The following is a 25,990-nucleotide window of genomic DNA, read 5'->3' on the forward strand; positions in this document are numbered from 1 at the left end:
GCTCGTGGGTTTTCAAGAAAGCTCTGTTCCAAGAAAGACTGTGTTGCCGCCAGTAAATTCCAGGGACCAATTAGTCCATGCATCAATGCCACAGCCATAATCCTTTCGCCAGGACAAACCAACTCGTGAGTAATGATGGGAGTCATGAGCTGATTAAAGTCGACGTCAGGAGAAACCGGTCCGCAGAGACACAAATCAATGGCCCAATCGAAATCACAGGTCAGGCAGTGAAATACAGGCTGGACACAGGTGAAGTAGGAGAATCGAAAAGATAATCCATATGCCGTGCTTAATATCGCCAACGGCATTGTGCCATAATATTCTAGCATGCGATTGCGGAACAGTGTCAGCAGCTGCAGGGCGGGAGGTTGCATAGGAGGGACATCCATATTTAAAAATGTAAAAAAGCACAAGAGCGTCCGCTGGTAATGCAAGTAAAAATGGCAATCCACGAAGCAGAGTGGAGAAAATAGAATGAAAGAAAGCAGGGATGACTCCAAAGATTTTCTCAAATGAAGTCACGAGACCACTGGTAACAACTTTAAAAAAGTGCGCCAGGGCCTTTGTGGAGGATGCGTTAAAGATAGTCCGAACCATCTTGCTGAAATTGAAAGGCAAATCTGAATTGAAAAGGGTCTGCACCTCTGTACGGGTGTTCGCTATGTGAAGCACGAAAGTTTCACGGGCCGAACTCAAGGCCACCTCTCTCTGAGACAAAAGAGCTCTTATTCTTGCCATGCCGTTGAAATCTGCTCCCAAGGTTGGTATTTGTGGCCAGATTGAAAACTCCCTATGTTCATGTGTGGGAGGAAATAGAACATTTCTGCAGCAAATAACCCGTTCACTTACTGTTACGATAAAAGGAATACTTTTAATTAACCCAGAACAATCTTCATTATTGAGCATCAAATAACTACCATTTTCCAACAATTTGAACGTGGGGATGATAGCAGGAACTGGCGTGCCTTGCAACACGCAAGCCATATTTGGTCGGTGTTTGTTGCATGAACCGTGTAACTGTATGTGCCTACACATTAGTGAATGATCTGGCGTCTCAGTGCATTCCTTTCCATTCAGATAAACTTCTTGATCATCTTTGAAACATCTGTATGTGTATGGAAGCGACCAGACCTCATGAAGAAAAGCACTACCTAAAGGTTCATAACGACCTATTGGTATATATTTCATACAATTTGAAAACTTATATAAAGCAAAAGGCAGCGTTATTAAACCGTGGATAAGGCACGTTGCCAAAAAACCCGCAATCCTCTGCTGATGATGTCACTGAGCATGTCATGAATGATGTAATATGTGACATCATCAGCAGTGGATTACGGGTAATAGTATCTCTAGTTTACTCCCCTATAGCTGTCTTTCTTTTAACATAAGTGTCTGTTTCCTTCCCTTATACTTACTGTTTTTGGTTCGCTTCCGGTTCGCGTACCGGCGAGCGAACTGGGAAGCGAACTAAGAGAAATAGAGGTTGGCACAGTTCCAAATATTGTACCAATTTTTTAATAACGGGGAGGTAGTTCTGAAAAGAACTTTTTTTTTTTATTGTTTTTGTTGTTTTATATTTTTTTTATTATTTTTCGGAACATTTTTTTACTTTTTTTGAATTTTTCTGAACAGTTTTATATTTTTTGGGGTTTTTCTTGGAGGGGGCAATGAAAACGATTCATTGTAAAGGGCTCAACAGGAGCAACAAAACAAAAAAAAAGTATTTATTATTTTGGGCGTTTCGTACAAACTTGCATATGATAGTCAATAGCTCTGTTGATCAGAGTGATGCTTCTTTCTCCGTAGCAAATGAATCCATCGCAAAATACGCAGATGTGTTTTACTTCACCAAATCTCATTTGTATATTTGGCACCATCTCCCTGCCCTCTGGTCCCGTTACTTCCGGTACAACAGATCTTCTGGCCATAATAGGGAGATTATCTAGGTCGTTCCGAAACTGTGCAGCACTGTAGTTGTTAGGATGCCACCTAGTCATATGGCGATGCATTGTGTAGTTTCCGAAACTGTATTTTTTCTCGGTTCCTCTGGACAGTCTATCTTGACATATAAGGCAAGTTACGTATCTTGCATTTACTTTTTTCTGACCTTTGGGAATTTTTAAAAATTGCCAAATGAAGTTTTCTTTCCGGTGAGACGTCCTGGGCTCCTCAGGCAAAAACTGCCTCTCTTCCTGCTCTTCCTCGTCTTCCTCTTCTTCCTCTTCTTGCTGAATTATAACTTGAGCAGGTGGTCCACTCTTCCTTGGATGTGGTGGAGGTGGTGGGGAAGCACCAGCTGAAGCTACTAAAGAAGCCATTGCTCAGTGATCACAAAGGGTCTTTCTCTCACAATGATGAAAGTCAGAGTGAGGAAAGAAGGAGGGATTTTCATCATTTGGGAAAAACAAGAGTTCTCAACCAATGAAAAGTGTTCATTTTAGATTATATGACCTAGTCTTACATCATTAGGAAACCAAAAGTGAAATGAACCAATGAAAAGTGTTATTACCAAGTCACATGACCTGCTGTGTTTACGTTAAGCGCTTTGCAGGGCCTCCCGGTTTGCTTCCAGAAACCTGCGCTTTGCGACTCGCTTCGCGTACCAGTTCGCTAACGTAGCACGTCATATGACGTATCACGCGACAACGTGAAACGTCATGCGGACGGGAGGCGTCACGATGTTGTTTTCTAACGCGGCACTTGCGGTAAAGAAACGTTTACCGGCTCGCGGTCTATTTCGCGGCATCAAGGTCAGCTAACGGGAAGCTTCCCGATTCGCGAAGCGGGAACGAAGAAAAAAAAATATTTAAAAAAAAAATTATTCATAAACATATAAAATATATTTTTGGATTTAAAGAAGAATACATTTTACAGCTACAGATATTAGCTGTTAAAAAACCAATGAAATTCACTGAAAAAACCATAGGTTATAGACCATATATAGTTAGGAATTAGCATTTACAAAACCTTGAAAATTCACTGAAAAAACCATAGGTTATAGACCATATATAGTTAGGAATTAGCATTTACAAAACCTTATTTTACTCACACAAAACCATTGAAATTCCATATATAGTTAGTTGCACTAACTATATATCGCGCATCCGCAATCCACTGCTGATGATGTCACATATTACATCATTCATGACATGGTCAGTGACATCACTGATGACATCACTGATGACATCTCAAATGACATCACTGATGACATCTCATTTGACATCAATGACCACATCACTGATGATATCATTCATGTGACAATACAATGCATCTCCTCACATTTTAATATAACCTCTGTTACAACCAGTGTTAAATACAGAGTATAATTTTTGAAACCATTGACACACCAATACTAGTTACTACATACGCACTCACTGATTCCTACGTCTACACACACCTTCACTCATTCATCCATACAATCATTCATACATACAATCACTCATCTTTACAACACTATCATATGCACTCATACACCTATACAGACATTTACACTCTGTTGCTCATCCATGGAGTTACTCACACACCTAGTCAGTCATGCAAAGAATCAATCACACCTCCATTTTCTAATCTATACAGTTAAACATAGAGCACCTTACATTTTCAAACATATACTAACACATACTTACTCTCTTATACAATCACTGATACAAGTACACATTGATCTGCACAGAGTCACACATCTCCCAACCAGCCACACACACACACTCAGTCTCCCATACAAATACTTGGCCAACCAATCAATAACCCATATAGCCACTCATATAGCTACTGATCAACACATGCAGCAGTTTGCACAACAACAGACATACTGATGCAAACTTTCACACAGTTTAGTCACTAACCTATGCATTCAGTAGGACGCATTTAATCACTCACTCATACAGTCAACCACGCACTTACTAAAACCTTCATTCAGACAGTTATACATCTACTCATTCTTCAATATGTAAAACATATTTTAACTTTACAGAAACATACAGTCACTGGATGTTGTCATCAGTGATGTCATTTGAGATGTCATCAGTGATGTCATCAGTGATGTCACTGACCATGTCATGAATGATGTAATATGTGACATCATCAGCAGTGGATTGCGGATGCGCGATATATAGTTAGTGCAACTAACTATATATGGAATTTCAATGGTTTTGTGTGAGTAAAATAAGGTTTTGTAAATGCTAATTCCTAACTATATATGGTCTATAACCTATGGTTTTTTCAGTGAATATATATATATATATATATATATATATATTGCCAAGGTTTGCTTCAAAGACGAGTCCGCACTCCCAGGCAAGGTAGGCAACAACCTTTATTTGTAAACAAGCAGCTTCTCATCCCGTTTCTTGTGTCCTGTCAGCCTGACGCGTTTCGGAGAATTCTTTCCCCTTCCTCTGAGGCTGGCGTGAGTAACTACAGTTTCCATGTAACTGCCATGCCCCCTGCGTGCTAATTATATTCACAATTGGCCTTCGGTGTGCCATTTCGCTCCGTGAGCCTTTTCTCGCTGGAACAGCATTCTCAATGCACGCTGGGACTTGCAGTAATTTGCATGTGTTTTAAAGCCCTCTGGTGGGTTAAGATACTCGCGACATTTTCAGGACTAGTTAGAGCAGCCCTCCATTGAGCCTCCGAATAAGACTCTGCTTGCTTGTTCAACACCCCCTGCCACGCAGATCACGGAAGGGATTTTCTTCCATGCAGACCCCTCCTGTTCTTTGGGGCGGTGCGTAAACTCCACGGCCTGGAGCCGCCGTGATTTGGTATTGCCAAGGTTTGCTTCAAAGACGAGTCCGCACTCCCAGGCAAGGTAGGCAACAACCTTTATTTGTAAACAAGCAGCTTCTCATCCCGTTTCTTGTGTCCTGTCAGCCTGACGCGTTTCGGAGAATTCTTTCCCCTTCCTCTGAGGCTGGCGTGAGTAACTACAGTTTCCATGTAACTGCCATGCCCCCTGCGTGCTAATTATATTCACAATTGGCCTTTGGTGTGCCATTTCGCTCCGTGAGCCTTTTCTCGCTGGAACAGCATTCTCAATGCACGCTGGGACTTGCAGTAATTTGCATGTGTTTTAAAGCCCTCTGGTGGGTTAAGATACTCACGACATTTTCAGGACTAGTTAGAGCAGCCCTCCATTGAGCCTCCGAATAAGACTCTGCTTGCTTGTTCAACACCCCCTGCCACGCAGATCACGGAAGGGATTTTCTTCCATGCAGACCCCTCCTGTTCTTTGGGGCGGTGCGTAAACTCCACGGCCTGGAGCCGCCGTGATTTGGTATTGCCAAGGTTTGCTTCAAAGACGAGTCCGCACTCCCAGGCAAGGTAGGCAACAACCTTTATTTGTAAACAAGCAGCTTCTCATCCCGTTTCTTGTGTCCTGTCAGCCTGACGCGTTTCGGAGAATTCTTTCCCCTTCCTCTGAGGCTGGCGTGAGTAACTACAGTTTCCATGTAACAGCCATGCCCCCTGCGTGCTAATTATATTCACAATTGGCCTTTGGTGTGCCATTTCGCTCCGTGAGCCTTTTCTCGCTGGAACAGCATTCTCAATGCACGCTGGGACTTGCAGTAATTTGCATGTGTTTTAAAGCCCTCTGGTGGGTTAAGATACTCACGACATTTTCAGGACTAGTTAGAGCAGCCCTCCATTGAGCCTCCGAATAAGACTCTGCTTGCTTGTTCAACACCCCCTGCCACGCAGATCACGGAAGGGATTTTCTTCCATGCAGACCCCTCCTGTTCTTTGGGGCGGTGCGTAAACTCCACGGCCTGGAGCCGCCGTGATTTGGTATTGCCAAGGTTTGCTTCAAAGACGAGTCCGCACTCCCAGGCAAGGTAGGCAACAACCTTTATTTGTAAACAAGCAGCTTCTCATCCCGTTTCTTGTGTCCTGTCAGCCTGACGCGTTTCGGAGAATTCTTTACCCTTCCTCTGAGGCTGGCGTGAGTAACTACAGTGGAGGGCTGCTCTAACTAGTCCTGAAAATGTCGTGAGTATCTCAACCCACCAGAGGGCTTTAAAACACATGCAAATTACTGCAAGTCCCAGCGTGCATTGAGAATGCTGTTCCAGCGAGAATTAGCTGCAGGGGGCATGGCAGTTACATGGAAACTGTAGTTACTCACGCCAGCCTCAGAGGAAGGGGAAAGAATTCTCCGAAACGCGTCAGGCTGACAGGACACAAGAAACGGGATGAGAAGCTGCTTGTTCACAAATAAAGGTTGTTGCCTACCTTGCCTGGGAGTGCGGACTCGTCTTTGAAGCAAACCTTGGCAATACCAAATCACGGCGGCTCCAGGCCGTGGAGTTTACGCACCGCCCCAAAGAACAGGAGGGGTCTGCATGGAAGAAAATCCCTTCCGTGATCTGCGTGGCAGGGGGTGTTGAACAAGCAAGCAGAGTCTTATTCGGAGGCTCAATGGAGGGCTGCTCTAACTAGTCCTGAAAATGTCGTGAGTATCTCAACCCACCAGAGGGCTTTAAAACACATGCAAATTACTGCAAGTCCCAGCGTGCATTGAGAATGCTGTTCCAGCGAGAAAAGGCTCACGGAGCGAAATGGCACACCGGAGGCCAATTGTGAATATAATTAGCACGCAGGGGGCATGGCAGTTACATGGAAACTGTAGTTACTCACGCCAGCCTCAGAGGAAGGGGAAAGAATTCTCCGAAACGCGTCAGGCTGACAGGACACAAACGGGATGAGAAGCTGCTTGTTTACAAATAAAGGTTGTTGCCTACCTTGCCTGGGAGTGCGGACTCGTCTTTGAAGCAAACCTTGGCAATATATATATATATATATATATATATATATATATATATATCTTTTGCAAAGTATATGACTTCACCACACATGCATTTGCGTTGTAATGGCATGCGTGATAAAGTCATATGCGTTGTAAAAGTTTGAGGAACTATGGTTTGCGGAGTAATGGTACTTTTGTAGTAAAAAATGCGGAGTGATGGTATGCGGGATGAAAGAATGCGGCATAACATCATATATTCCCGTGCTCCCCTTCGGCCTTACCAGCGCCCCATGGGTATTCACGAAAGTGATGGCGGTGGTCGCGGCTCATCTGCGCAGATTAGGAGTTTGTCTTCCCCTATCTCGACGGTTAGTTGTTGAAGGCAGGCTCGCCCCAAACAGTAGTCTTCCACCTCCAGACTACGGCCGACCTCCTGCACTTGCTGGGGATCTCCATCAACGTGCCGAAGTCACACCTGTGTCCCTCTCAGAAGCTCCTCTTCATTGGAGCGGTTCTGGATTCAGCGCGGGTTCGGGATATACAGGCTCTGATTCCGGTCTTTCAGCCTTTATCCCGAGTCTAGGTCAGGTTGACGCTGCGGCTGATGGCCTCCTGCTTCTTTCTGGTGCATCACGACCGGTGGCGGATGCGGGCTCTGCAGTGGGACCTGAAGTTTCAGTGGGCACAGCATCAGGGCAACCTGTCCGACTACGTTCGGATCTCGGAGGGCACTGCGAAACAGTTGCAGTGGTGGCTCACGAACTGCGATTGGGTCAGCGGCAGATCTCTCTCCCTTTCCCAACCGGAGCACGTAGTAGTGACAGATGCGTCCCTCCTCGGTTGGCGGGCCACATGGGAGAGCGGGAGATCAGAGGCCTCTGGTCTCCGGCGGAGTCACGGCTCCACATCAACCTTCTGGAGCTGCGGGCGATCCGGCTTGCACTGAAAGCATTCCTTCCCTCTGTCCGGGGAAGTGTAGTGCAGGTGTTCACGGACGACACCACCGTCATGTGGTACGTCAACAAACAGGGCGGGGTGGGGTTGTGTACCCTTTGTCAGGAGGCTCTGCGCCTTTGGACATGGCTAAAACACCAGGGCATCACCCTGGTGGTTCAACACCTGGCAGGTTCCCTGAACGCCAGGGCGGACGAACTCAGCCGCCGGTGCATGATGGATCGTGAATGGCGTCTGAACTCGGGCGTGGCGCAAGGCCTCTTTTGGCAGTGGGGAGAGCCTTGGTTACATCTATGCGCCACCGAAGAGAACGCGCAATGTCATCAGTTCTGCGCATTGGAATTTCCAAGGCGGCACTCGCTCGGAGACGTTTTTCGTCTATACCACTTCTGCCCAGAGTGCTGAAGAAGATCAGGCGAGACCGGGCCCAAGTCATCCTTGTGACTCCGGACTGGGCACGAAGATACTGGTATCCCGAGCTACTCAGCATGTCACTCAGTCCTCCGATTCGTTTCCCTCTTCAGGAGGACATTCTGTCGCAGCAGCAGGGGACGGTCCTCCTCTCGAACCTGTCCAGCCTCCACCTCCATCCATGGGAATTGAGCGGTGGCAGTTGTGGCCATTTGACTTGCCTCCTGAAGTATGTGATGTGATTCTGGCAGCCAGGCGTCCCTCCACAAAATCAGTATACGCCTGCAGGTGGAACAAATTTGTGGCATGGTGCACAGCAAAGGCTGTGGATCCTCTCTCTGTCCCCCTTTCAGAGGTTCTCCTCTTCCTTATTTCTCTTGCCCAGCAGGGCTCTGCTTTGGGCACTCTTAAGGGCTACCTCTGCCATTTCAGTCTTCTTGAGGCTTCCTGATCAATCTTCTCTTTTCAAGTCCTCTATTGTAAATAGATTCTTGAAAGGCATCACGCACATGTTCCCTCCTGTTCTTTTCGTGATGCCTCAGTGGGACTTGTTCTTACATATCTGATGTGCTATCCTTTCGAGCCACTTCACAATTGCCCTCTTCGTCTTCTAACTCTTAAGAGTGCATTCCTGGTTGCCATCACCTCTGCCAGGAGAGTGAGTGAGCTCCAGGCTCTTTCTTCTAAGCCTCCTTTCCTTTCTGTCCATCTGGACAAGGTTGTTTTAAAAACTCGTCCTTCTTTCCTGCCCAAAGTGGTTACGGCCTTTCACATCGGGCAGTCCATCACCTTGCCCACCTTCGATCCGCCTCCGTATCCTTCGAAGGAGGAAGAGAGGCTCCACCGCCTGGACCCAAAACGTGCACTCTCCTTCTACCTAGATCGTACACGCCTGTTCCGGGTGGACAACCAGCTCTTTGTTGGTTACGTGGGCGCAAAGAAGGGGCGGGCGGTGCACAAACTAACCATATCTCCGTGGGTCTTGTTGTGCATCAAGTTCTGTTACTCCTTGGTCAGAAAGGAGCCTCCTGTTGGGCTGAGGGCCCATTCCACTTGGGCCACGGTGGCTACTACTGCCCTGGGTCGGGGAGTCCCCTTGTAGGACATCTGTCAGGCAGCTATGTGGGCCTCGCTGCACACGTTTGCTAGACTCTACTGCCTGGACAGCCAAGTCCGGAGAGATGGCTTTTTAGGCCGTTCCGTTCTCCAGGACTTTCTGGTGTGATCTTGGTCCGCAGACCCACGACCGGGGTTGATATTGCTGAGGTATCTATTCTAAGGTAAGGAATCTAACACTAACCTGTTTCTTTCAGATGCACAAGTTACTTACCTTCGGTAACAATATATCTGTAAGAAACAGTAGTTAGTGTTAGATTCCTCACCGCCCCACCCATCCCCCCGTTTGTGGACCGATATCTAGGATTGAGGTATTTCCCTTTGAGGGCCCTAGTTTTATGGCACCAGTGTCTGTCTCTGGCATGGCTCTGCGTTCCTGGCGCGGAAAGCTATGTACAAGAACTGACATCCGCTCGAGGGCGGCGTCTAAGTACTCCAAAGACGTCATCCCGGCGACCACGACCACGACGGACGCAGAGCCGCAGACGACGCCTACCGACCGCAGGGGTACTGCTATGCAAAACTTTCCGGATCCAGTCTGACGCCTGGGGATATTCTAAGGTAAGAAATCTAACACAAACTACTGTTTCTTCCAGATATTTCATTACCGAAGGTAAGTAACTTGTGCATTTATGTGACCAGACCTGCAATTACAGGCACTCTCAATGTGAAAGCATTGATTTGAACTACTAAGGGGTCCATTTCTTGATAGGGAAGAGCTCAAGCGCCAGAATTACCCAGGCAGCATCCTCTTCTGCCATAAGTGCCTGGCTGACTAAAACCAGAGGCTCAAATTGACAGTTGAAATCAACCCCCAATATTTTTCTTGCTTTGGCTGGGAGTGTAGCAAGATGTTCACTCAGACAATCTATGACAATAAATTCCATCTTATTGCCAATGGATCTGCTGTGTACATTATATATGTAGTAGGTGACGTCAGAGGAAATAGCTGGACTACGGCATAGAAATTCACCATGAAATTGGCTATTCAAACCTGGCATGGTAGTTTTATCCCAAATCATTAGGTTTCCAGAGGGCCTACCCCTGAGGATACTGCTACCTTACAGATGTTTACATATCCTGCACGATGTATTGGTTGCAAAGACCAGATCTCTTGAAAGTGGCAAATATCATATTAATGTACAAATTCACCCCAGTCTGGACTGATTTTTTATGCTAACCCGCTGTATTCCAGGAGATGAGGTTCAGTTGAGGGGATTCAATCAATTAATTAGAGATTTATAGAGCGCACTACTCACCCGTGAGGGTCTCGAGGCACATTCCGGGGAGGGGGTTCGGACAGCTCCAAGGTCCTCCGAAGAGCCAGGTCTTGAAGTCCTTTCTGAATATTTGCAGTGTAGGGCTTCGTCTAATGCTTACGGGGAGTTCATTCCAGGTCCTGGTCGCGATATAGGAGAAGGATCTGCCTCCCGTTCTGGTTCTGTGGATGCTGGGGACCTTGGCTAGGTCGGCGGAGCAGAGGTTTCTCTTGGGGGCGTCGAAGGAGATTCTTTCGTCGAGGTATTGGGGTCCGGTGTTATGGAGAGCTTTGTAGGCATGTGTGAGCAGTTTGAAGGTTATTCTCTTTTCGATGGGGAGCCATCTTTGTGCCTCCTGTTCATAGGGGCAGTACGAAATACAGTATCTTTGCGACCCTTCCCACATTCTCAGAGGATCCCGGATGTTTGTGATTTGATTCTGATGTTTTAGGAGGGACCTTGTGCTCCAGTCCTAATGGTTCTTTGCCTAAGTATGCTGGCTTCCTGCATTCTACTGGTCATGTACGCACGCTGGCACATGAGGACTTTCGTATGTGCCTCTATCTGCAGTTCTAGGCTATCTGTTGGACATCTTCAAAATCTCCCGGAAAACTGCGACAGGCTTGTTCCCATGGATGGTCAGTAGAGCAGAGCCTGATGCAAGGGATCTCAGTTCGCCCTCCCCCAGTAGTGGCCACCGTAGTTGAGGGTTCATCCACCTTTGAGGTGTAGTGTGCATTTGAAAGAACTGGGAAGTAGGTTCCCTGATCTCTTGGTGAGCTGATGTTTCACATCATTCTGGGGAGCTTTGGGCCATTTGTCTGATCCTGAAAGCCTTCCTGCCCTCACTTTGCCCCTAATCTGTCCAGATCTCGACAAATGACGCAATGTGGCACATTGACAAGCAGGGGGTGTGGTCACTGATTTTTTTCAAGAAGCCCTGGACCTCTAGGCCTCGGCTGGGGCTCAGGTGCAGCGGATCTGGGTGTTCGCTAATCATCTACCCTGAGGTGGCATCACTTTGCTGACCACGAAAATCTCCTCCACCTGGAAGTGGTTCATGAAATCTTGGCCATGTTGGCCCTGCCCCCAGGCTGGACCTCTTTGCCACACGCAAGAATTCGTCCAGTTCCTTCTGCAGGAAACCTTGAGGAGGGATGGGTGTCGGTTGATGTTAAAATTTCTTCTTCATTTAGCATTTTCTTAATTCTTTAGACATTAAGGAAGCTGATCAGGATCGGGCCCAAATAATTCGGATCACCCCAGAATAGCCAAGAACAGTGTAGTACACAGACATCCTGCAACTCTCCCTGTCTCATCTGCCCCTGCTACCAAGCCTCCACATTCATACCTGGAGATTGAATAGGAACACCCGAGTTCCTTTAACTTTCCAGCAGAGGTGGTTGAAGTCATATTGTCCGCTTATTGCCTCATCACAAAACCAGTATACTCGAAGAGTTGGACCCTTTAAGGCGGTGTGCAGATGTAGACCCTCTAAGGGCACAGATATCTAATGTTGCATTTTCCCTCTTGTTAATCCAGGAAAAGAGTGTGATTTGCACTGTCAAAAGCTATGTTGTTGCCCTCTCTGCATTGATATCTCTTCTTGACCAGCCTTCTTTGGTCACATCCAGATTGTCCTCAGATTTTTGAAGGGGCTTACTTACAAGTTTCCCTCTGCAGCCTCTGTTATGCGTCAACAATATCCGAATTGGGGCTTAATTTTTTTTTAATAGGGGCTTCATTTAAATCCCTACATAGTTGTCGGTTACGTTTGTTGACATCAAGAACTGTTTTTCTTGTGCCCATCACTTCAGCATGATGCATCAGCGAACTTTCCTATCTAAGGTGGTGAGCCTCTTCCATTACTTTTCTCTTCAAGAAAGCCCTAAAAGAACTCCACTGGCTTCCAGTGGCTGCCAGAGCACAGTTCAAGGTCATGTGCATTCTGCACAAATCCTTCCACCGAACAGGCCCTACCATCTTGTTCCCCTTAGTTGCGCCCTACGCTCCGACAAGAGCCCTCCGCATCTCGCAACTACTACCAAAATTAACAAAGCCCGATGGGGCGGCCGCTCCTTTTCCCACACCGCCGCGAGGCTCTGGAATTCTCTCCCCCTAGTCCTTAGAGAGAATAATAACCGGATGTCATTTAGGAAAGCTCTGAAAACTCATCTATTCGCAAAAACGTGCTGATCCACCCTATAGCTTACCACAGTAACGAGTCAAAGCGCTGCGAGGCCTCCGGGTAGTTACGCGCTATATAAGTGCAATTTTTCATTTCATTTCATTTCTTCTTCCCTCAATCCAATTTTCCGCCAAGGAGAAGGAACGGCTACATCGGCTGGATCCTCAGATGGTGGTCATTTATTACATTGACGGGACGAATAAAAGGAGGTCTCATGACTATTTCCTCATCAGACATGCAGGCAGTAAAAAAAAAAGAACAAGGCAGTCCAAAAGAAGTCCTTCTCACGCTGGATTGTCCTCTTCATTAAAGTGTGCTATGCCCTTTCTAAGAGGACATCGTCCGAGGGAAACCCCCCATACTCGTGCCACCAGAGCAAGGATTTTAGTTTCAGCACTGGCTCGGGGTGCCCCGGTGTATGAGTTTTGTTACTCAGTGACTTGAGCTGCCATCCATGTTATTGCTTGGACAGGGAGATGAGCAGAGAAGGCATGTCAATTGTGCTCGTTCTTTTTGACAGGATTTCCTTGTACGATCACTCCACATTCTCCTCATGGGAGGAAGTGCTGCTAGAGTATTTATTCAGAAGTGAGAAATCTACTGGTAGAAGTATGCATAAGAAGAAAAAAGTTGCTTACTTTCGGTAATGATCTTTCTAGTGGATACTCGGTCTACCTGCAAATTACCCGCCTATTCTGCCAGACTCCCAGTTTTGAAGGATCACCCTACTTTCAGATACTAGTAAGGTTCCCACTTGTTTGTTGCACTACACATCCATGTATGATCTGATGCGTCTCTCATCTTTGCCTTTAAGAGTTCAGAAGAACTGGACGAAGACCTGACATCAGTGCACCAAGGTGGTGGTATGTGACTCCAGTGAAGTCACACCTGTACCGTTTTGGGCGCTGAGATATGAACTAGCACTACCTACTGGCAGAGGAGAACTTTCAAAAGTTCAAAAGGAGAGAAATATGCAGGTAGAAAGACTATCCGCTAGAAAGCTATTTAACAAAGATAAGTAAGATTTCGACATGGTAGCTGAGTGAAACCCATTGTGTATGCTAGCTAAAAAAGTGTTTAATAAGCTGAAAGCTATAAAGGAACCACAAAAGCTTTCATGAATTTGGTGCACAGCTATAAAATGATGGTTAAATAAAATGTTCTTAACTCCATGGGGGGGGGGACATGTAGTATTATGATTTAATATGTCACAGCATCCAAAGTTGGATAATAGAACCCTTCGTGTGAGTGGTGTGTGTCCCTTGTCCCCAACATGTACGTAACTGTAGACCTCATACCCACTATCCCCTTAACTAATCTTAGGTGACTTCAATATGTATTTTCTTCTTTCAAGGGTGAAACTATTGACCGGATTGAAAAGAACATCTCGACCTCCACCAACTACGTGGAGAAGGCTAAAATGGAGTTGGAGTCGGCCATCGTGAACAAGTCCAAATCTAGAAAGGTACGCTGGACCTCCTCCCAGAAGCTGTCTGGCCAAACGGACGCCCCCCGTTTATACAGGAATACATTTGACCTATGCTGCACTCCCACAGTAGGCCTTTGAACAGAAATTACATTTGAGATCAGAACTGGAACGTAGACATCATCCATCAGAAAATGTATGCGCTCAAGAACTCCTTGAGAACAGAGACCAACACAAACTGTCAGTCTGCGTGCAGTGTCTGCATGTGTGTGCAAGTGTGCTTGTATATTTGTGCACACCTGTATGTATGTATGTATGTTTGTGTGTGTGTTCACCGGTGTGTGCATGCGATCACTGTGTGCTTGCCTCTGTGTGAGTGGCAGTTGCATGGCCCAAATTGTGTTCACACGTGTCCTTGCCTCGGTGTATGCAGACAGCTGATGATATAGACCTGAAATATACTGCATTTTTCATTTTATTTTCCCCTGGTCCAAATATAAATATTTCTTTTGTTACTTTCAGTGCACTCTCCCTCGACACCTGCCCCCTCTCTTCTGCCCTTCAGACTTGACTCTACTGTACACCCAAAATCTGGAACATCTTTCACTTCAGCCCTAACTGCACTACAGCCTATGAATACCTTTGAAACCGAGATAACTGTAATGTAGACTTCATCAATTAGAAGATTTCTCAGCTCAGAAACTACCCAGACTGGTGGCCAACGGGTTCTGTGTGTGTCTGCACAGTGTATGTATCTATGCGCTCCTCTGTGTATGTGTGCTCCTTTGTATGCTTGTGTTTGTGCATACTCTTCTGTGTTTCTTTGTGTGCATTCCTGTGTATGCTTCTGTGTCCACTCTTTAGTGTGCACCTGTTCCTCTGTGTGTCTACGCTCCTTTGTGTGTGTACTCACTATTGTGTGCACACCTCTGTTTGCATGTACGCTTGTTTGGATGCACGCTCCTCTGTTTCCATTTCTGTGAGTGCGTGTACTCTCTCCAGGTTGTGCGCTCCAGTGTATGCGTATTCTCTCCTTTATGTAAGGGAGTGCATTACGGTGTGGTGTGGGTGTGGGTGTGGGTGTGGGTGTGGGTGTGTGTGTGTGTGTGTGTGTGTGTGCACTCTTCTGTGTGGGATCATGCATGTGTGCCTTTGTGTGCTTATTCCCTACGGTGTTTATGTGCACATGCCTCTAAGTGTTTGTTTGTGCCCTTGCAAACTTATGTGAGACAGTGTCCGGCGCGCGCCTGTGTTTGTGCGCATGTCTTTTTGTGGTGTATGCATGTCTTTGTGTGTTTTTGTTTGTGTGTGTCTTTCATTGTGTATTTGTGCGCCTGCCGTTGTCTGTGCAATTGCGTTGTGGGTGGTGTGTGCATACGCCCCCCTGTGTGTTTTTGCAAGTGCCCTTGCTGTGCTTGTGCACGCAGACCTTCGAATGTGCTTCCCTTCATGTGTTTGTCCTTGCCTGAGGGTTTATACACACTTTGTAGTATGGACCTGCAAACAGACTGATATATGGGTGAATGTATTGATTTTTTATCGGTGAGAAGTAGCACAAGATAAACAGTACTTTCCAGGGTCAAGCATGCGAGAGTGCATCTCGCTTGTGAGTCACTGTTAGCAAAAAGGGCTTTGTTCCCACCTGTTGCTTACCATTTGTTGGCTTGTGTGGCACTCTTCTTTACAGCCTCCTAATTTGTCAAGGCAGGCCTAACATAATATCTGTTCCTCTCTGTGGAGCAGGGACCAAGCACTGTTTGATTCAATTTAATTAGCGCCCTTCCCTTTCTCCCGACGTGATTGAGGTACTATTTTGTTTGTTTAACTTTTAGTGCCCTGCAAACAGAAGGCATGTGACATGCAAAAACGTGCCCAACAGGGCAAACTAAATTGCAAAGATTTTATTTCTACAGTTAACTTTTTTATTTTGACAAGTCTTCTTTTCTCACTGTGCGCTCATATTTTCTTTTATTTTTGCTCATGGGTGCTGTTCTCAAAATATGAGGATTATTTTATTGCAAAGCGACATTGTTTATTTCTTATGTGTAGTATCTGAAATGATGCTTTAGCACGTAAGTACACCCCAATACACCCCACTTCACCCCATCCCACCCCACACCAGTCCGCCCCACTCAATCCAATACACCCTAATCCAATCCATTGCACCCTAATCAAATCCACTTTAATCCACTGCACATCAATCCTTCCAATCTCTCCCACCCCAGTTTGTCCCACTCTAATACAAAAACCTGTCCCACTTCAATCCAAAGCAATCTGCCTCAACCCAATCTTCCACACTCCAATCTGCTCTACTGCAAAACAATCTTCCCTACTCCAAAACAATCTTCCCAACTCCAAAACAATCTGCCCATCTCCAAAACAATCTGCCCATCTCCAATCTGCCCCAAACCAATCTAGTCCACCACATGCTGCCCCAATCCAATGCATCCCACTCAATCCAATCCATACCAACCCACCCCACCCCAATCCAGTCCAATCTACCCCTCCACTCTAATTCAGTCCACTCCAAATCACCCTACCTCTAATCTAATCCAATCCACCCCTCTCAATTCCACTCCAATTCAATCCACCCTCTCCAATCCACCCCACCCCACCCAATCCAACCCACTCTACCCCAATGCAATCCACCCCAATCTGCTCCTATCCAGTCCACCCCACTACCTCAATCCACTCCAACCTATTCCACCCAACTCCACTCTACGACACTGCCACTGAACCACTGTACTCAGCTGCCCTCTACTCAGTTCTATGGCACTCTTCTCCAAGAAATCCAGTCTACGACACTCTGCTCCCCTACCCACCCCCCACTCCACGCCACTAACGTTTAGCAATGCTAAACAGCAGCCACACTGGTGCACAACATGGCAAAAACACATTGCCAAAGCCAATAGCTCTTGTATAGGCGAGACCAATTGCTTTGCCACTGCTTGTTTTCATTGCAATGCTCTCGCCCTCCACATCTTGGTCCACTCACCCTCTGCCCCTTCGCTGTCGCCGTCTTCATTCTGTGCCCCTTCTGCATCATTTTCCTTTAACGCGCTAATCTTGTCTCTCCTGTCTTCTTCTCTTAGAAAAAAATAATGATTGGCATCTGCGTTGCTGTCCTGCTGCTGATCCTTATCATCATTATCGGAGTAGCCGTCGGCACGGGGTAGGGGACCGGCCCTCGCTCGCACAGGGCCACGGCCTCTTCCCTTACGGTAAGCAATGTTTCTTCAGCTGGATTAGGCCCTAGGGTTGTCTAGTTCTGAACTCGCATCCTTCTTTAAGAAGACACTTATGGCGCTGTATGGGGGTTCCTGTCGCATATTTGTCCCCTAGTTGCTGTTCCTTTAAAGAGACCACAGAAAGGGAGTGTGCAGGCCGTTAGTCAAGATAGTTTTATTCGGGTTTAAAAGCAATAAAACAACAAATTAAATAGTTACAATGTACAGTTCATAGTCATAAAAAACGAAATACTTTAAAAGAACAGCGACTGTTCCTATTCAGACCTTAAAAACGGCAGATTTGAAAAACTTTCCCACAGCAAAGAAAATTATATCTGAAGACAGCACCTGTAGATTTAAGAAAATAGCTTTACATGACCAAATTGCAGTGTTCATAGCAGGCCCGGTTCTAGCGGGTGGGCCAGGGTCACCCAAACATGAGCCTTGGCCCTCGCAGTGAGGACATGAAGGCCAATAGAAAATGGGCAGCATAATTTAAAACATTCCTCCGAACGTTGTTTTTCTTCCTATTCTGGGAGTTGCGTGATTGGGCCTCGGCTCTCTATCACATCTATCACCAATCACCCAACTCCTTTCAGAGAGGTGGGCTGTATCATGCAGGTACAATAGGGGCATGTCGAAGGGGACACATTCTTTATTTGATACCGAGTAACTTTTGCCTGCCGTCCTGCTGGGTGGATATTTCATTTTCTGTTTAGCCTGGAGAAAAGAAATTCGTTTATTCTATTTCACCTTTCCTGACCCCCTGCAGCTGCTTATCAGATCAGGCTGTGACGCAAAGTTTGAGTAACAGAGTAGGTAAGAGAATGTGTTACTATTTGTTTTTATTTTTAAAATCTGCACAGGCCCAGCAAAGCACATACTTTGTGTATGCATCATTAAAGAATTTATCATTATCGTGGCCATGGAAGCAAGACAACAATAAAAATGACCAGATAACTGGTGATTAATGATCCCGCTGGAGAGCAATCATTTGTCTGTTCGTAGCTTTGAAATGCAGATACACTGTATTTTATTTGGATAGCTCAGTGTGTTACTGCCTTTGTTTCAGAGATTCTTGTGTTACTTGCAGTTCAGAAGTTATACTCCTAACATAGGACAGTGACATATGAACTGTCATCAAAGAGCTCCAAATAAACAGGAATGGTATAGTTATAACTTCACTTTCTTTTGTGTTGCTATATAGTTAGAACTTCCCCAATCTTTAATTATTTTAATTTTGCTCAAAAAAGATTGTTGGGTAGATATACATTTTTATTAGTAAAGCCAACCCCCAACCACTGCGGTATGCTTTAAATTCTGAGTTTGCTCTTCCCCGGCCCAAACCTTCTTAAAAATATACTGCCCACCAGAATGGATGACGTGATTCCTACACCTTGTAATCCTCATTGGCTTATGTGACATTCCCTATAGACTTATTTACATACTTGTACGATTCATTATCTCTGTATAATGTGTGCATGATGTAAAGTACTGTAACACCCTACACTGATATGAGTTACATTATACAACAAATGAAATGCATAGGATGAGAAGGGCTACGGAGAGATGAAGGGATCTGCTGGAGGGTGGTAGCAATGTTATCTGCAGAGAAAGAGGTAATTGTTGGGGTGCCAAAAAAGACTTTCGCACTAGCGCTAAAGCCGGCCTTTCTGTTTTTATTTAATTAGCAGTAAGGTAATTAGGGCAACTGTGGAACATATTTTAAATTGCATGCTAATTATATCTACTGCTATATTCAATGTTTTAAGTTTGAAGGTGATATTACTAATGTATTTTACGGGAATAATGAAAGTGGAGCTGGATGGTGGCTGATATGGGGCAGGGGCCCAAGGTCAGCTGTGAGATACGGTGCAGAGGTGAGGGATGGTAGAAAAGTGGATAATCTGACCTGGAAGTATTTGTATTGAAGCCTGGCCTGTTGGAATTTGAGGGTTTGCACTTAGGTCTAGACATTGCTCTTAATTTCAAATAACTCTCCACATGCTCTATATATGAATACAGAATTGATCTGTTGTATCATGGTGACTGTTTGCAAGTAGATATGATGTAGTATTGGGCTTGTAGTCTTCCACAAGAAGTAACAAATGTTGCCCGCAGTGGCCCACCCAAATGCACCCTTGTCCCACCCAAATAAAAATTCCTGGAGCTGGACCTGGTTCATTACAAGGGCTTAAGAATAGCGTTCACGAGGCTGTTTGAAAAATCCATAAAAAACGTAAAGGCCAGCATGGTCTAGTGGAGCAGATAAAATGTGAAGACTTAATCGTTAAATACTACTTGATACCAGAACTGAAGCTTACCAATAGGTTGCGTTCATTCTGGCATGTAACCTGTTCCGGATGCGGATCCAGACCTAAAAAGTTGATAGTAGCATTATGCTCACTGACTTTTTCAGTAGGCCCTTCTCATCTCGATTTTTAGCTCTGAATTCAAGGTAGGTTCCATTTACACTCATTTTATACCTATTACTACGAATCGGTCTTGGAGTGTCAAACAATTCTGGTAGGCCAGTCTTTTGATCACAGGTATAATCTATTTTAACTATGAGAAGTTTTTAGTTAAGTTCATCATGATACAGTCCACAATGATTTCCAGTGGCAGTTTGACATTCTCACTGAAGAGAGTGTACAGTCACAGACTTTTTTTCTCAATTAGTGACTGGTAGCCGAACTACACTTCTGCGCATGTGCGCACCTCCTTTCGTCCCCAGGATGCCAAAACTTTCATCCACAGGGGTTCCTAGACTCTGGTAATCACTTTGATCAAACAAATGGCGGACATTATTCTCTTGTGAATGACAGTGTGCCTTTCCGCTCTGTCCCTACCTATGAGGCAGTCCAAATCTGCGGACATATATGGACAAATATTTGTAGGGTTGTGTGGGCAAAGGACGGGAAATCTGAGGAATCGGCAGTGAAAAAAACATATTACCGTTTTTCTTATTAATATCATATGCACTAAGTACATCAAACTGCACTTAATGTATTTTTAACATTCCTGAATGTTTAGATAGCAAGCTAACTTAAACGTGTAAGTTCCCTGCCTGTTCGTGTAAATCGATTCTGTTGTTAAGGTCTCCCTTACACGTTTCTCTTCCCTTCCCCTTCCTCCATTCATCTTTCAGCGGCGTTTCTGTCATGGTGTCCTGGAATCTTTACAATTGGCTCCCTCCATCGCTCCATTGCATGCTTGTACATTGAGAAACACCCTCCTATTTGCTGCAAAATTATACTGTCTTTACTTAAGACTTCCTCTTCACTGGGAAGTTTCAGTGTGAATTTTCCTGAAACATTTGCTTTTTTATTAGTTACTCCCAATAACCACTAGATGGCAATGGCGTTCCATGATATTCGTCAACGGCCATGTCAACAGTGCATTATTTTGAGCTACCACTCAAAGATTTTGCAATTTGAGACATTTGTTGTCTGTAGTCGTGTTTTCTAGAATCCTTTTGGGGCAAATAAGCGCAGGATACACAAGTGGAAACAAAGGTACGTATCATGTAGCTTTAAAAGATTCCTCAGTCTTCCCATTTGACACACTACACTACTCAATCCACCAGTCACTCACTCGATCAATTCCTTTATTCGATTATTAATGAATCATTTAAAAAGTAAATTAACCGGTATAAACATAAAAGTTTACTAATAAGAACTACTGATTAATAGATAAAAATGACAATTAAAAAAGCAGTGACTTTACTTTCTGTATGTGCTTTTATTTATTACTTTCCAGTTGACCTCTGTTGTATGTCTTTGAAATGCCAATAAACACATTTATATTTAAAAAAAAAAAGCAGTGACTTGCAGTTACGCACTGCAGACTTTAGAAAACATCTGATGCGATAACCTATTTCAGGGGTACTCAAAATTCTTAAAAAATAGAGTGCATGGTTATGTTTATTTAAAAAAAGCACGAATTGTAAGAACAGGAATTAAAAAATGACATGTAAAAGGTTTATAAAATTTGCAAAAGAAGACCAAGTTCAATAAAGGGTGTGAAGAATTCATCCCGTGGACAGAGAAGGGTTGTTGCAGACTCATGTCGGCCGAGGGGAAAGCTATGATAGCTGTGAATGCTGCCAAGACGAAATCTGGGTAATAAGGCACTTTCCCATAAATGTCCCCCAGACTAAATAAGGCTGTATATCTAGGGTTGTTCGGAGTATATCCTAACCCTGCATTGTCAGCTTTTTCACGCTGCTACCTCCTGTAAGGATGACATGCATGTGTCAAATGTATCTTTCACCAACACTTCCTCACCCATGGTAATCTGTTGAGCACTCTAGAAAAGGTCGGGTCTACCAAGGGTATCGGCTGTACGCTTAATATACTCAATTAGGCCACGGGATTTTATATTCCATGTCACAGTCTAAGTAATTCTCAGAAATGGATTGATTTAGGGAGGCCTGGATTTTTATCCAGACTGATATTCACCAAGGCATAGGCGTTGGTTAGATATCATCTTTTACCTAGCTTGAGACTAAAGCGTCTTGTGAGAAATATTGGGGACTGCTAGGTAACCCCAAGAGATGGGTGAATCAGTCTGATGTATGAGTATTTTACTGTATTGCCAGATGGCTTCCCCATACGTTAGAATTGATGGACAGATAGAGAGCATGAACAGATTGATTACATCTTAAGAATCTGGTTGACAGACTATGCGACTGTGAACTTAGTTCATCAAAGGTGATTCCCTTTCCCTTAATGAAAATGGCCTTGCAATTCTTAGGGCCACATGCCATACGTTAGGTTTTAGCAATATTAGTACCAAGGTCTAAATTGTTCACAAAAATTACCCTTGATGTATTAGACAATGTACAATGATCAGTGGTTGGATATTACTGTCACACACAAACCCAAGTTCCATTAGTATCACACTACAACCTACTTTCCACTCAATACAATCACTTAGGAAAATGTAATAATAATACACAGGTGCACTAGGGAGGAAGTGCCACCCAAAGTTCCTCAAAGAAGACATGTCCATAAAATAAACCAATCCGGAGTACTCTACAAACATTATTTTCCAGGTTTGTAGAAAAGTCTTCTTGGTATTATCACAAATAGTCCAACATCTTGAAATTGATTTCATTGGTTATTTCTTTATATGAATTCAAATTCCACTCCTTGATGTACACGATTTTTCACATCAATAGCCAACACATGTTTCGTCGCTGGACAATTCTTTTCAAGCAGACTTCCCCAGGGTTTCAAAGAGTAACCTGTTTTAGAAAATAAAATTAAAGTTAAAACCGTGGCCATCACCCAAGGTACCACAAACTAGACAATATAAGTGTATTAGAACGACGAACTTAAAACATTATATTTTAGTGTAGTAAAGTATCCATGTGTTTAAATATCAGACAAGTCACCAAATATAACAGTGATAATTAACAATGCTCCTATGTGACAGTCCAGAGATAATGACACCTGTGAATCATAATATGGGCCAGAATATGTAATCCAGATAGAGAATAAAGTACACTGAGTGCCTGATTATGATCTTGGGGGATGGGATACTCCATCACAAACGTGACCAATATCCTGTCCGTCACATTACAAGCTCCATAGGCTGTAATGGACTTGTAATAAGGGGGGGAGACAGGATATCCGTCACGTTGCGACAGAGTTATTACCCTGTCTGCCAAAATCGTAATCAGGCCCCAAGTGTCATCTGTTCCAAACAGTAAAACCCAAGTTATTACTCTTGGAAAATCAGTATAACCAATTCATTTTGTTCTGATAAACAATATCATAGACAAGTAAATGAACAATTACTCCTCTAATCCAGGCCAATATCCTGCACATCACCAAACCAAAGTTCCAAATCCTAAAGTCACCCTGTGATGGAGAGTTGAAAAGGACTCACCAGATCATAGTGTTATAAGGGCAATCTTCTAATGTTGTTTCGACCTTGCATATCTAAAATGAATAATATTGGACTACTTAGCAACTGAGTTCAAGGTGAATAAGTATATGGGTTAGAAAAATGCACCCTCTATATTTATGCCATTGGTAAGTCCGAATTCACCTTATAAATATTGAAATTGCCATCTAAAACCAGATAATATCCGTCCACAGCATCAGTTATAATTTTACACAGAACTTTATAAATTGTCACCCAGTCCACTCAAAAAATGCTTAAGAGGGCAATCTCTGTAAATTTACCCATCTTCAGATTACAGATTATCACAAAATCATAGGGAATGCCAAAATAAACTCCAAGGGGAAAAACTTGAGATGCTAGGCAAACTCACCTAATAGCAGAGTATTCCATGTTGTCCTGATCGAGTGCCTGTGTGCCGTGTGGTGAATGGCCACCATATTAAACTAGTTTATATAGGCGAAATCAATATAGGACTGTCAATAGCAAAAAAAAGTGTCAGCCATTTTACATGTTGCTTGTAATGTTAAGTGGATTAGGTAGAGAAAACATCCGCTCCAACAACTTCCTCAGTAAAGGAAATGTCCAATTACGAACTGAAAAGTAATACCTTCTATAGATATATCATCTAAAAGTGAAGGTGATCATATAATGATAATGTTAAAATCCGTATAGTACTATCAAAGGCAATATCTGAAATGAAGTAAGTGTCATCCATCTTGCATATTCCGTATTGTATTGTGTAGCTTGAGTAAAGCAAACGTCCGTTTCACCAACTTTCTTACTACAAAAAAAATTCCCAATTACGGATTAAAAAATGAGTACTGAAGAGAGCTCCTCTATGAAAACAAACCAGCATATATAGAACTAATCTTAATATTGCTTGTTATCGTTGCCATAGCATCAACACTATCAAAACGGTGTTTGTATATTAGAGAAGCTTATCCGTGGTTAAAAACGGGGATAAAAACCGAACCCACTCAGACTTTAAAATCCTCCAGAGGGAATCAGAAAGTAGGTGTTCTCATAAAATAACTTAAAATAAATTATCACAGGTAATGGCAGTTGCCACAAATAAAGCAACGGGGGAAAAGCATGTAATATCAGGTCAAATAAAATATTTGAGAAAATGAATAATAGGTTGTTGTGACAGTGCTCCTTTGTGTCGCTTATAATAATCTTCATGTATCACACAAGAAATGGTGCAGTTCATTGTCGGTGTTAAATTCTGGTTCCATTGCTTTCATTTTCATAATCCTTAATGCATCCTGGCCTCTCAGTTTGAGCTCAGGATTTGCCCCTCTAGGTTCAATCAATACCGGCTCTAGTCCATGAAATTGAAAATTTAGATGTGTACTTGTGCTTTACAGTCCAAAATATGTATTGACAAAGGATATTTAAAGTCATCCTGCTTCACTGTTCTGTAGTATTCAGAAATTCTGTCATGTAAAGGTATGTTTGTACTAACAACTTATATTTTGTGGCATTTGCAGATCAAAATATATACCACAACATTTGGTACCGCAGTTAATACAGTTAGTATTACTTTTAATCTCATAAATGTGACTGTTATTATGGGAAAAAGTTTTCACCTTATCCACGGTTATTCTGCAAGTGGAGTAATTTATGCACTTCAAAAACCTTGTGTTATTGATGACCACCAAGACATGATCATCCTTGGCTGCTGTTAGAAGATGACAATGTCTAATACGAATTCTACTCAGTCTACTTAGCGGTTAATGATTTAAGGGCCAAATGAGGTAATAAGTCTGATTACGTCTGTATCACAATAGTGTTTTTTATTTTTGTCATTTAGTGTAACACTTCTGTCAAAATTTCTAGATTTTATAGTAGCAGCCTGTAGTATCCTTTTTTCATATATTCTCCTCAAAAATCTCTTTCCAGTATCATAGATATTACAAAGAAACTCCTAATCCTTACTGAAGTTTCTCCTGGCTAGACCCAGTTCTCCGAATGTAATAGATCTAAATTGACTTGTTGGATAAGAACTAGATGCATGCAATAATGAATTCCATGATGTCTTTTTACGGTACATTACACTCTGTGATGTCATATTACTAACGTACAATTATACATCTAAAAAGGTAATGCTTTGAAAACTGTATTCTAAAGTGAAACCCGTTCTATGAATTTGAATTCAAATATGCCACACTTTCTGCAAGTTTGGGCTCAAAACTAGTCCAAATGATTAGAACATTGTCTGTAAATCTTCCACAGCTTTGTTTATATTCAGTCCATTTGGCACCACCAGAACCTCAGACATGCTTTTTTGTGGAACCAACCCATGAATACATGACATCCCACAAAGTTGTGGGTATGATCTTCCATCATACATGAATACATTCTTCTCCAGAATTAATTGAATCATTCTCACAACTATAGTAGAGTATAATGAGTTTAACCCGCCTTCTGTTGAAAAAATTCTCTATTGCCATTAAACCAAAGTCATGTAATATATTTGTGTACCACATTCAAAGGAACCAGTAACATTCCTTCCTCCCAGGTAATGTCACTTAAAAGATTAAGGACATGTTTAGTGTCCCAGATAAAAGAGGGGAGATTGAAGACGTATGGTTGCAGAAACACATCCAGAAATTCAGAATTTTTCAGTCGGTCCACCAATACCAGAAATTATAAGTCTAACGGAGGGAAGGCAGCCACTCTTATTTATTTTAGGAGAGCATATAAATAGATGTATTTTGGGGTGAGCATATAAGTAGGGGTACCTCGATT

At 43.6% G+C, this 25,990-nt stretch overlaps 1 protein-coding gene across 2 annotated transcripts in view; it reads left to right on the top strand.

Annotated features, from left to right (window-relative positions):
* The window catches only part of STX4 (syntaxin 4), a 340,354-nt gene that overhangs the window by 232,756 nt on the left and 81,608 nt on the right, over nucleotides 1-25,990 (top strand). Inside the window, exons 9-11 of one of the 2 annotated variants that reach the window (XR_013598605.1) lie at nucleotides 14,028-14,138; nucleotides 17,192-17,320; nucleotides 24,730-24,771. Coding sequence is in view for 1 of the 2 variants with exons in the window: in XM_078652481.1 (XP_078508607.1) it covers nucleotides 14,028-14,138; nucleotides 17,192-17,275 (195 nt within the window). In the remaining variant the exon portion in view is untranslated. The remainder of the gene's footprint in view (nucleotides 1-14,027; nucleotides 14,139-17,191; nucleotides 17,321-24,729; nucleotides 24,772-25,990) is intronic. The other variant, XM_078652481.1, reaches the window with a different exon arrangement.

Source organism: Lissotriton helveticus, chromosome 7 (genome assembly GCF_964261635.1).
Source record: "Lissotriton helveticus chromosome 7, aLisHel1.1, whole genome shotgun sequence".
In the NCBI taxonomy this organism is placed as follows: Eukaryota; Metazoa; Chordata; class Amphibia; order Caudata; family Salamandridae; genus Lissotriton; species Lissotriton helveticus.